Below are 12,421 nucleotides of genomic sequence, written 5' to 3'. Positions count from 1 at the left end.
CTTGATTTCTGTGGCTGCATGCTTGGCTCAGGGGCCTGTTCTCTCTTTCCTTCCTTTGGTGCTAAACTTCCTTAGTCGAACATCATTGCCTGGCTGCGGAAAGCTCTAGAAACAGACAAGAAAGACTGGGTAAAAGAGACGGAGCCAGAAGCCGACCAAGACGGGTACTACCAGACGACGCTCCCGGCCATCGTCTTCCAGGTACCCCCCGCACGGCTCCCAAGTTCACGTCTGGGCTCGGCGGTCGGGTCTGCGGTTTTTACAGACGCGCAGGCACCTCGGTTCGTAGTGAAGACAGCACGCCTGCCCGGTGCCCTGCACCGCTCCCACTGGAGCTTGGGAGGCAAAGGGTCCACCTGCCATGTCGTTTTGCCCAGTGTCACTTTAGTTTTCCTAATTCTTTTGAATTTGAACTGTGACCTAATTCTGTGCTATTTTGTGACGCTCTTGCTTGAGTTAACTTATTTGAAGTTTCCTGCTGCGAATGGCCAAGATGTGTCTTTGTAAATGCCACAAAACGGAGTCTAACCTGACGGATTTAAGGGAGACTCCTTTAGATTTTGGTGGCAATCACGCGTTCTCATGGTTAATTCACTCCTTAACGCCCGGCCTCCTGCCGGTGGCCCCCAGCCCCCTTCTTTTTCTCTGGCCCATGTTCTTTTCTCCCTTTGACAGTAGGAGAGCTGAGTCCTGGTGGAATATTCGTGTGGCACTTGTCTGGCACTCTGGCTGGCAGCACTGAGCGCTGGTGGCTTTTCCCTGGGTGACACCCATTAGTTAGCCACAGACTGGTCCTCACCCTGTCTTTTCCTTTGGAAACTAACATCATGACAGCCTGGCTTCGACAGGGACCTGGGGCAAGGTCCGCCTGCTGGCCCTTCTCCTCAGCTCCAGTGTGGGTCCTGATTCCTCTTAAGAAACCCACGTCACAGATCATGGCGCAGCCCCTGGCACCCAGGCCGCCTCCCCGGGCTCCATCTCCCTGTCAGCACCCCGTCGTAGAGACCTGCCCGTTGGCAGGAAGTTAGGAATCAAGTCACATGTTTTTATCTGGTGAGGATGTTGCTTAAGTAACTTTATCTCTTAGGTGGCTTCATTTTTTTTCTCTGAATTTGAGTTGCCCTAACAACCAGCTAGCAGGGGCTTTGAGTGAGTCTGTCACTTCATAAGTTCTTTAATTTTTAGATGTTCGAACAGAATCTTCAAGTTGCTGCTCAGATAAGTGAAGATTTGAAAACAAAGGTGCTCGTTTTGTGTCTTCAGCAAATGAATTCCTTCTTAAGTAGGTATGTATTTGTCACTGTACGAATTTAGAAAGTTTATTTTTCTAAAAATTAAAAGCAAAAATGTGTCGACCCTAACGTGCCTGACCAAAAAGAGCGGGGAGCTGGGACCAGGCACCGCCGTCTTCTGTTCAAAGCGCAGACTTGGTCTCCGTGTCCTCTGGTGGGTCACAGTGACTCCCCGGGAGCCCGCGGTGCAGCAGAAGCGGCTCCTCAGGCACCCGTCCTCCGTCATCTGATTCCCAGGGCGGGGGCGGCTCCCATTGCAGAGGCACTGTCTGGACCAGGGGCTTGGGGACTGTCTCCAGGACACCTCCCTCTCCTGGAATTATTCACGAGGGGCATTTGCTGACCTGTGCAGGAGTCGAAAGAATAACACCAAAATGTTGTCATCCAGGTCCAAGAGCTGTCCCTTTAAAGCCACCCCTGCCCCATTGGTCTCCCTCTCTCTCTGCTGAAGTAACTTGAAGAAAATCGCAGATGCTGTGGCGTTTCCCCTGCATTCTCCACCCGAACTCCGGTGCCATCAGCCCGCTCCCTGGCCCTCCTGACACCAGCTTGTACCGGGTTTTCCCAGGGGTCGCAGACACGTCTCTATCGTGTGCGGCCCTTGGGGTTCTCAGGTCTCGTACCAGAGAGCAGCCCCTTCCCCTCTTTGAGCCATCAGCTTGTGGAGATGCACAGGTCATCCTGTGGGGTGACCAGCATTCTCTAGCCAGTTCTCAGAGCGCCATCTGCTCCCAAACCACAAGTGGGCTCTAGAGGCTGTGGGTCCCCTGTATATGCCCCCCGTTTGGCAAGAACCCTACCTCAGTGGTGTGCGGGCTCCCCACGGCAGCACCCTGGGAGATGCGCGTTCCTCTGCCCTACGCTGGGGGCTCGTGCCAGCAGTCAGGCCCCTCACTCAGAGCCCCTGCTAGCCATCCGTCTTGGGGTCACAGCCTGAGTTAGTCATTTTGTTAAAGGGATGAGGATTTTCCTGTAAAGAGGAAGTTTTCCTCACCTGTGCACCTGTTCGGTTACCTGGCCCGCACTTTGGACAGAAAGGTAGAACAGGTGCTGAATCATGTCCCTTTAATTGCGAATTCTCGGTGCGGTTTTTTTTATAACGTTTATTAGTTTCAGGTTTACAGTGCATGGGTTAGACGTTTCTGTAGTTTATGAAACGATCCCCCCCGATCGCGCTCTCGCCTCTGGCCCTCCACCCGGCCATCACGTTACTGCCGACCGTGTTCCCTGTGCCGGGCTCCCCATCCCCGTGACCATCTGTCAGCTACTTATTTGTACTTTAACCCGTCACTCCATTCTCCCTGTCCCCCAACCCCCCTCTTTCTGTCACCAGACTGTTCTCTATATTTGTGTCTAATTTGATTAGTTCGTTCTTTTTGTTCCTTAGATTCCGCATATAGGTGAAATCATATGGTATTTACCTTTCTCTGTCTGACGTATTTCACTCAGCATAGTAGCTTCTAGCTCCATCCACGTCGTTGTGATTGGTAGGATTTCATGTTTCTAATGGATGAGTAGAATTTCGTTGTGTATGTGAACTGTAACTTCTTTGCCCCATCGTCTAGGTTGCTCCGTATCTCGGCTGCTGTGAACTGTGCTGCCGTTCACACGGGGTGCACAGGTCTTTACAGCCACACAGGGCGCCTGGATCTGTACAGTGTGCTCCTTTCTTAAGACCTGTAGAGCACATGCTGTTACAGTCCCATGTGCATTTGAGACTACGAAATAAGTTAAAGAATACAGCATGTGGTCATCCCCGTTCATTTTCATGACGTCTAAAGAGTCTAATTTATTTTTACTTTGATTGCTTCAGGGAGAGTCTCAGAATCAGACGTTTTGCCTAATGTGATAGTGTTCTCTGTAGCATTGTCTGGGTTTCCAGGCAAATTGTGTCAGATAAAATCAGATAACTTCTGCAGTTGCTCACAAGCACGCGTTTCAGAATATTTGTATGATCAGAATACTGAACCGTATTTTAAAGCACGATATGAAATTAATTTTTAATAGTCCAGTTAAGACGAGCACCCTCTGCTTTTCTGCTTGTATGGAGCTTCCAAAAAATTTATTTTTAAAGACGAGTCCTGCCGAGTGTTAGCGATGTGAAACTTACCTGTTAGGTGTGGGGTCCCGTGGCGTTTGGAGCGTCTCCTGGTCACTTTCTGACAGTGTTCTGTGGGCGTGTCCTCAGGTACAGAGACGAAGCCCAGCTGTACAAGGAGGAGCACCTGAGGGACCGGCAGCGCCCACACTGCTACGTGCAGTACATGGTCGCCATCATCAACAACTGCCAGACCTTCAAGTATGTGGCCTTCAGGTTGCGGACAAGGACAGGCGCGTGGAGACACTCGGCTGCCTCACTGAGCCTCGGCTGTTCCCTTGCAGAGAATCCATCGTCAGTTTAAAGCGGAAGTATTTAAGAAGCGCAGGCGAAGACGGCGTGTCCGTGAGCCAGCCGAGCATGGACGGCGTCCTGGATGCCATCGCCGACGAGGGCTGCCGCAGCCTGCTGGAGGAGGTCTTCCTGGACCTGGAGGTGGGGCCCCGACCGCGGTCCTGCCTGCGCCCGGGGTCGCGGCGCCCGCACTGGGCTTCGCTGTGGCGCGGGCGCAGGCGCTGGTCCCTCTGCCGCGTGACCGAGTCAGTGTCAGTGGACTGCGAAGTAGAACCGAGTGTGCTGGAGGGGGACGGTCACGTCCCTTAGCAGAGTCTGGATACCAGAGCAAACCGAGGACACGGGCTCGGCGCCTCCACGTCACGTAGGCCTGCTCAGTTTAAAAGTAGACGCAAAGCAAAGCCATCAGCAGAACGCGGTGAGCTGGTCTCGAAAGCCTGACGCACCGCAGGCAAGTGAGGCTTCAAAACACGAAAGTGGTTCCGCGTAACGTTGGCAGAAACCAGACTATGTTTAGAAAATAAAAGCGCGGTCACCTCGAGTCCCCTGGAAAGGCGCGCCCGAGGTGACGCGTGGGGTCATTTCACGATGTCTGACTTTCTCAAAAATGGCTTAGAGCACAAATGAAATGTGTGCGTTTGAAATTATTTCAAAGTCCAGAAAAAGACGATATAATAGAAAAGCAAAAGATGTGAATAACCATTTTTCAGAGAAAAGGTTACAAGTGTCCTAAGTATGAAACGAAATGCTCAGTCTTCCGCTCTTTGCAGAAATTTCAGAGCAGCGCTGCCCGCTGCTGAGCGGGGCGGCACGGGGCACACCGTAGCCGAGGGCGCGCGGGGGCCCTGCACCTGCGCCCTCTGGGGCCGTGGGCGGCGCAGGCCTCGGAGGGCAGTTTGGAGCCGGGAACTGAGGTTTTATTTGGATACTTTTTGAGTAATTCCAGTTTTAGCAATTTCATTTACAGAAATGTAGGGATTCACTACTGCATTATGCTTGTAGAAGACGAAAAAATTTAAATGTTCGTCAAAATTGGGTAAATAAAGTCTGTATGAAAACGCACGCAGTCACTGAAGGTGCACCCCTGGACACGTGCACACGCCACCGCTCACGGGCCGGAGCAGTGGTGGCAGTACGTGCTGTCACAGCAGCGCGTCCGTCAGATGTGCAGTGCCTCCCTCCCGGTGCGTGCGACTTGGGGACAGTGTCGCGGTGATGCTTACTGTGGTCTGTGCTTTTCAGCAACATCTCAGTGAGCTGATGACAAAAAAGTGGCTGTCGGGATCGAAGGCTGTAGACATCATCTGCGTCACCGTGGAAGACTATTTCAATGATTTTGCCAAAATCAAAAAGCCATATAAAAAGGTAAGAGTGAGGGGTACAGTCACGTCATGTGAGCTCACCTGTGTGCTGGAGCCCACGTGGCATCTTGTGTCAAATCAGTTCTGTGCATGGGAGTTCACAGGAGGTGTCGCTAACCCAAGGCTGGGGGCAGAAGAGACAGGGCTTCTGGGTGAAGATGGAGCCCCTGCACCTAACTTCACTGCCCCCTGACTGCCCGCTAAGCCCTCGCCGTGGGTGTGGGGCCTTGTGAGAGGACCGGAGAAGGGCGGTCCCCACTCTAGACCCCCGCCAGGGCGTCTGCGGGCTGCTGGCCTCCTTCCTCCTTCCTCCGCACAGGCCCCATGGGAACAGGGAGCCCCGGTGTCACTCGCTGTCAGTCTCCTCCATGCCTGTGAGACGCCACCACGGCCTCACCTGGGGCTTAGGCGTCTTTCTCAGACGTACTCAGGGCTTTGTGTAGATTTTGCTGTTGTTGCTATTGACACTTATTTCGTAAAATCAGGCTTTTTAATGTAACTGGTTTTGATAAGTTGACCTGATATCCAGACGCTTTCTAACGCTTTCTGGTTTTTCCATGGACAAGCTTTTCAGGTCTCTCCGCAGATAGGTGCATCTATGGACAGGGACGTGTGAATTTTTGTTTCTGGTCCTTCCAGCGATTAGGTTGTCCCCCCGTTTTGCCGCACTGGATCCTCAGTCTTGTCTGGGCTCCTTGTCTAATTCCTCTCACGCTGCCTTGGGAAGTGGTGCTCGCAGCGAGTCCCGGGTGTCTTCAACCCACCCGGCTGACTGACGCCTCCCTTCACAGCCACCAGGAGCCTCCAGTGCCTAGAGGTCGGCGGGGCCAGCTCCAGTCAAGTTTGAATTTCTTGTCGCTTGCCCAGTTTTTGGTTCCACTTCTTTTCTTTAAACGTTTTGCATGCTGACTTAGTTGTCGGGGTCTGGGTGCCACGTATGGAGTCCTGGCGCCGGGGGCTTGTCGTCTCAGCCGACGCCCCGTCTTCGTGGCTTGTGCCCTGGTGCCAGTGAACACGTTTGTCCCCGAGCCAGAGCGCGCACAGCACACAGGTCTCCGCCCCTGGTCGTGGCCCCACGCGGCTGCCGGGTGCCGTCTTCCTGCTTGGGGCCCTTGGGGCTCCTCGAGCAGACGCAACCCCTATTGGCCTGGGCTGCCACGGTGCCCGTCAGGTCCTCACAGCTTTATTTACGTGTCGTGGTGGTTGCCCGGTGCCATCTCCCTCTGTTGTGCTCACGTGTGGAGAGAACCGTGGCCTCTTCTGCCGTGTCCCCAGATGTGCGGACTCGGTTCCTCTTTCCCCTGAAGCTCGGTCACCATTTCCGTAGACTGGCAGTTAAACAGCCTCCTGTGGACACGGGGCAGTGTGTGTGCTTCATGCATGACAGTCCTGTGCCAGCTGGGCCGGGTCCCCAGTCCCAACCAAACGCATGCTCCGCGCAGGGTGAAGTGCTTGGAGATGCGTGGGAGGGGACAGCGTGAGGGGTGGCGGGCCCGAGTCACCGCGGGGGGCGGCGTGAGCCCCTGGGATGGGGTCTCCAGACAGCGAAGCCGGCGCCGTGCCAGCCCCCCTGGCAGGAAGTGCCCTGTGGCAGCGTCTGCTGCTGGCAGGACACGGCGCGTGGGGGGCGGGCAGGCGCCCCATTCGGGCGACTCCACGCCATTCTCTTCCCTGAAGCGTCGGTTGCAGTGGGCGCCCGCTGCTCGTGGCTCCTGCCCTGCTGCCACCGTGTCCGTGTGACTTTCTCGTCGTGCCGAGTTCCCGGTGAGCGCAGTGAGCTGGTCGTGACTCGGTAGTGGCTGGCGTGCTCTCCGCTCCACGTGCTTGGGCCGCCGTCCGTAGCGCCGAGGTGGGAGGGACGCTCTGCCCTGCTCACGGTGACCCGCAGGACCGGGCTGTAGGCGGGCGCCGACTGTCTGTCCCCACAGAGGCTGACGGCCGAGGCGCACCGGCGCGTGGTGGTGGAGTACCTGCGGGCCGTCATGGCGAAGCGCATCTCCTTCCGGAGCCCCGAGGAGCGCAAGGAGGGCGCCGAGCGGATGGTCAGGGAGGCTGAGCAGCTCCGCTTCCTGTTCCGGAAGCTGGCTTCCGTGAGTGCCGGTGCGGGGCGCCGTCACGGGGCACGTCGCTCTGCAGTGCTTCCTCAGTGTCCACCCCGGGGACTGCGGAGGCCCCTCGTTCAGCGTCAGTCATTTTGGGCAGCGGTGACCGCTGGGTCCCGTCCTCGCGGGCTGCAGGGCGTGTGCGCAGATCTGCCTGCCCGGTGGCTGGGGCGCGTGTACTCAGGGCAGTTGCTCCTGGAACTCCGGTGGCAGCACGTGGCCAGATTTTAGCTCCATGACACGGCGCTCACGCATCCCCTCTCGTGGGAGGTGGGAGGCCACTGCATCTGTGCCGGGGGCTCACAGGAACAGCCGTGGGAGATCTCTCGGTGCTTATGTGGGCGGGGAGGGTGCCAGGCTGGCCAGAGAGGGGTGACAGGTCCAGCTTGTGGCCGCGGACGCTGGTGCTGCTGACCGCCTGCTCGCTCCCTTCCAGGGGCTCGGCGAAGAGGCGGATGGGTACTGCGACACGATCACGGCCGTCGCAGAGGTGATAAAGCTGACGGACCCGTCCCTGCTGTACCTGGAGGTCTCGACTCTGGTCAGCAAGTACCCGGACATCAGGTAAGGGCAGAGCAGCAGGCTCTTCTGGGGTCCTGGGCGTTAGGCGTGACCCTGCGGGGTGACTGTATAGTGGGTCTGGGCACCTTCGAGGACGAGTTGTGCCGACAACAGCTGCGAGCAGGGGGCTTCTGAGCGTGAAAGTGGATGCGCCTGTCTCCTGCGCCTGCGCTTGCCTGGGTCGTGCACCCCGGGCTCGGAGCGTGGGCGGGCCAGGCGGCATCACGTGAGGCCTGGGAAGGGGGCCGAGCAGCCTGTTGTCAGGGGCTTGTGCTGTGCTTGTGGCGGATTCAAAGGAAGCGTGTTTCACGCTCAGCCAGGATGCCCTCCAGCCTGCATGAGGGACGGGGCCCCGGTTCCCTGCCACCTCGGCCTGCGTCCCCTCTTCGTGCTGTGGCTCGGACAGGCTGCAGAGGGCGGGGCCTTGCTCCCGGTGCACAGTGGCCGCAGAGGCTGAGGGATGCTGCCCGTGTGGACTCAGTGACTGTGGTCTAGACACCGCCGCAGTGATGGGGAAGCTCAGGCGTCTGTTGCTCTGCTGTGACTCGGGGTCATGCCTTCCACCTGCACTGTTGATCCGTTCTCATGCTGGGAAGGGGGCTCAAGTCGGTTTCTGGGGTGGCGGTGGTTGCGGTGCACCCCACACCCCCTGCCGTCTCCCCTCCCAGGGACGAGCACATCGGCGCGCTGCTTGCCATGCGAGGGGACGCCAGTCGGGACATGAAGCAGACCATCATCGAGACGCTGGAGCAGGGCACCACACAGGCGAGTCCGAACTACGTGCCCATCTTCAGGGACATTACGGTCCACAGTCTGAACGTCACCAAGCTCCTCAAATAACTTGTCTCGCCCCGAGTCTGCCCCACCCTCAGCAGTGCGTGACTCTGGAGGCCCAGCGCTCTGGTGGCAGGCCCTGGCCCTGGCCCTGGCCCCCCCCCGGGTCAAGAACGACGTTGCGAGCAGACCCAGGTGCCTGTGCCCCGCGCGCGTCGGCGCTTGTGTAGCTGCTGCTCAATAAAGGCACCGTGGAGCGAGGGCGTGTGCGAGCTTGCTTACCGGGCCGTCGCTCGGCGCCCTGCGGGGTCCCCCTGGTGTCCCTGTGGCCCACTGCTCCCCACCCGCCCAGGCAGTAGCCACCGGTGCACAGACGTGGGCCGTAGCACGGAGAGGTGGGAAAACGGGCCTCTGCAGCCGACCTGGGAGAGGAGGCAGGGCCCTCATCCGACATGACATGACGGTGATCTTACGAGATGAGGTGACGCCTGGGAGAGCGCACAGCTGGGAGGAGCCTGCAGAGTGCCGAGGGCACGGCCCAGCCCACTCTGGGTCTCTGACTCCCCGCCGTGTAGGTCTGCCGTTTTGAGCCACCAGTTTGTGGCGCTTCCTACGGCAGCCCCAGGAAACTCAGCCAAAGTGGCGGGGCAGACTCCTCGTAAACGGTATCTATGCGCTTTTTTATAATAAACATTCAACATTTTAACTATTAAAGTAAAAGGTGCGACACCAGATTTTCAAGGATGACCGGCTGGAGATCGTTCCCTGGACACCCCGTGTGGCTCCACCCAGGGAGGGGGCAGACCCATCTGGAGGGCAGGATCCATTGGGACATTTAGAGGCAGAAACGGCTCCATTTCCGCTTCATCATGACCCTGGAAAGACCTCCTTGTTCACCTAGGCTCTGTCCCTCATTGTCTCCACCCAGCTCTTGTTTCAGCCCCAGGCCCACCACCTGGATGTTTCGGTGCTTCGTCCTCCCACTCAGGCCGAGTGGGCATTGGTCCCACCCTTCCTGGGGCCTGTCCTCGGTGTGCAGTGACAGGTCTGAGTGAGTGGTAGGTGTCCGTCGGTCTCTGCCAGGGAGGGACCAATTGCCAAGACCCTGTCTGTGCCCATAGCTGTGCAGCTGTGTGTCCAGTGACCTCGCACTGGGCAGAAGGCCCACCTCTTTTTTCATATCTCTCTCTCTTCTCTCTCTCTCTCTCACACACACACACACACACACACACACATACACACACACACCACATCTTTGGCATTAATCTCAGCACCAAAGCAACAACACACACACACACACACACACACCCCACATCTTTGGCGTTAATCTCAGCACCAAAGCAACGTTTGCCTTGAGGAAACTGCTCCTCACATTCTCTTTGTTAAGATTTCTCTTTGATAAAAAAGTTTGCACCAAAAAATGCCTTGAAACATTTTTAATAGACTTGATCAGGCAACCGTGCAGGGTCCATGATTGGCCCCCTGCCCAGGCACTGCCAACAGCACATTGGGAGAACTTTAAGGCACATCAATTGTGATTCAGGTTACATAAAGTTTGATTAAGATCACGTTCACAAAATTAAATGCACAATTTTCTCCACTCAGAACACATTTCAATTCCAGTTTCAATAAAATTCTCTTAAATTGTTTTTCACAATAGAACATCGGTAGTGCATAGTATGTGAGCACTGTGACAAATTTTCAAGACATGGAAGTGAGAAATAGCGACTCCTAAATTTGTGTGCTTTGTAGTCTACCTCAGAGTAGGCCAAAGTTCAGTATTAAATAAATAAGCATTCTTTGCTAATAAAAATTTACAACCGTTTTCCTAAGGAAATACATTCATAAGACTTTGTTTACATTGTGTTTTACAATGACAAGAATGGCGAGGATTCTCGTTTATGAAATGTATCCACAGTACTAGGGTTTATAAGTGTCGACAGACTGAGTTCTCTCGAGCACTGAAATGTGAGTTTGGGGTCCTGAGGTTTCATGCTGGACCTTCGGTTCCATTATGGCTGTGCTTACTCTATGCAGTTCACCAAACAAAATCCTCCCGCCCACCGCAGAAACGGCTGACGGCCTCGTCCAGGAGACATTTGTCAAATGGATTCACCACCTGGCAGTTCAGTGTGGCGAGGGGGGCGTCCGGGAGCGGCTTTGCCCGACTCGGCCTCTGGGCCTGCAGCCGGGAATCGGATCGGGCCCCGCAGTCCGGGTGAGTGGTTAAGGCAGCTGGAGATGCAGACCACTCTGCGCGCCCCCCTGCGGGACCGATGAGCTGCCTCCCTACAGACCACCGACTGGCAGGTGACATTGTGCATATCACGGCTGGGTTTTGTGCTCTCAGAGATGACTGAAATGGTTGCAAAGTGTGGGGAACAACCCCTGAACACCAGCCGCCTCCCTCTGTGACGGCTGAGCTTTGATTCAGATGAGAGGCAGCCGTGGCCCTCGGGTGAAAAGCCCTCTGCTTTGAGCAAACGCCTCACCAACTGTTCCTTTTGTTGACACTTGTTTTTCTCAACAGCAGATTGTAGCAGCTTCTCCATCGGCCTCAGCAGGGACCATTGCACACTAGACTGCTGTGCTCCTGGCCTACGAGGCCGAGGACTGCAGCACGGTGTGAATAATCTTTCTCGGGCAGAGCTGAGCCTGGCTTCTTTAGAAGAAACTTCTAGGAGTGTCCTGAAGTCCACTTGCCCCTCTAATCCTTCGCTACCTCGCCTTCACACAAAGCCCGACATCTGAGGAACAGGCCAGGGCAGGTGAGGGCCAATTCGGCAGCCCCTTCCCTGGTTCCCTGTCCCCTAAGATGGTGGGACAGTGATCTCCCAGAGGCCTGGGGCGCTCAGGCCACATCCCTGAAACCCTGGAGCAGTGGCAGGGGGTCTGTGCCACAGTGTCCTCCGGGCAGGGCCAGGGGTCCTGCAAGGGCATGAGCCCCCTCCAAGCCCCCTGTCGGCTCTCCACGAAACAGCAGCTCTTGCAGGCGGGGCTTCCATGGGCTTCTCCCCTGCGGTGGGTGGAGGGCTGAAAGCCGGAGCATCCCCCTGGCCAGGCCCTCTCTGGCTGTAATTCTAAATGAGCTGCTTGCTGGATGAAGGCCCCAGTTAGCTAGAGCTATGTGGGCATGCCTTCTAACGCACCCCAGGCCATCTGCCAGTGTCAGGTGTGACCGCTCAGGCCAGAGACCAGATGTTTGGGCATGGGGCAGCACCTGGCACGCAGAAGCTGTCACAGGGAGACCCTCAGGCTGTGCAGGACGAGTGCAGGGCTCTGGGAGCCTCGACACAAAAAGGATGAACAAACGAAAGGTGTTTCTGCGACTGCACCTAGTCCGTAAGGTGATAGGCAGAATCAGGTAAATATCTCGGTGGACAAATCTCATTTTGTTTGGGTGTCGGTGTCCCTGGCAGTGCTGATGAGAGATTGGACACGAAACAGTGAGAACTCTGCAGTCCCTGGGCCCTTCCTGTCCCTGAATCAAGAAAGACAACTGGAATAGTAACAAGTGCCAGCTCAGTTCCAAACCAGGACAGTGGACAGAAGGACCCACGAGGCAGTCTCCTGAGCAGGGCCCTTGCGCAGACATCTCCTCCCCCATCCCCACCGCTGTCCACTTACAGCAGGTGACCCCAAGGAATCCCGAGGTTCAGACCCTGCAGACATTTGGTCCCCTGGGGCTGATTCTAAACCAGAGTCCAGCCCGCTGCCGACCGCACACCCAGACTCTAGACGAGGGGGCGCACAGGGCCGCTCCAGGCCACGGCAGGGAGGCCACCGCGTGGGCAAAGCCAGGGGAAGACGCCCAAGTCCGATGCCGTGGAGGGGACACCGGGCGGCAGCGACCATCACAGCGGCGTCTCCTCCTGCTCCAGCGCGTGCGGCGGCGCGTGGCACGACGGCTGCAGCGACGCGAGCTTGAGCAGCGCAGGG

General features: G+C 56.7%; 1 protein-coding gene across 7 annotated transcripts in view; it reads left to right on the top strand.

The window, feature by feature from the left end:
• The window catches only part of EXOC3 (exocyst complex component 3), a 24,261-nt gene extending 15,073 nt beyond the window's left edge, over positions 1–9,188 (top strand). For 6 of the 7 annotated variants that reach the window (XM_015593428.2, XM_015593431.2, XM_006917153.3 and 3 more), the window contains 6 exons: positions 3,481–3,591; positions 3,675–3,825; positions 4,927–5,049; positions 6,974–7,135; positions 7,584–7,711; positions 8,377–8,548. In XM_015593428.2, coding sequence (XP_015448914.1) covers positions 3,481–3,591; positions 3,675–3,825; positions 4,927–5,049; positions 6,974–7,135; positions 7,584–7,711; positions 8,377–8,548 — 847 coding nt within the window. Of the gene's footprint in view, positions 1–3,480; positions 3,592–3,674; positions 3,826–4,926; positions 5,050–6,973; positions 7,136–7,583; positions 7,712–8,376 lie in introns of all 7 variants that reach the window. The other variant, XM_025050492.1, reaches the window with a different exon arrangement.
• Positions 9,189–12,421: the final 3,233 nt, after the last annotated feature.

Source organism: Pteropus alecto, unplaced genomic scaffold (genome assembly GCF_000325575.1).
Source record: "Pteropus alecto unplaced genomic scaffold, ASM32557v1 scaffold137, whole genome shotgun sequence".
NCBI classification, from domain to species: domain Eukaryota; kingdom Metazoa; phylum Chordata; class Mammalia; order Chiroptera; family Pteropodidae; genus Pteropus; species Pteropus alecto.
Note: the sequence above shows the minus strand (reverse complement) of the source record. Positions and strands in the feature narration are given on the sequence as shown.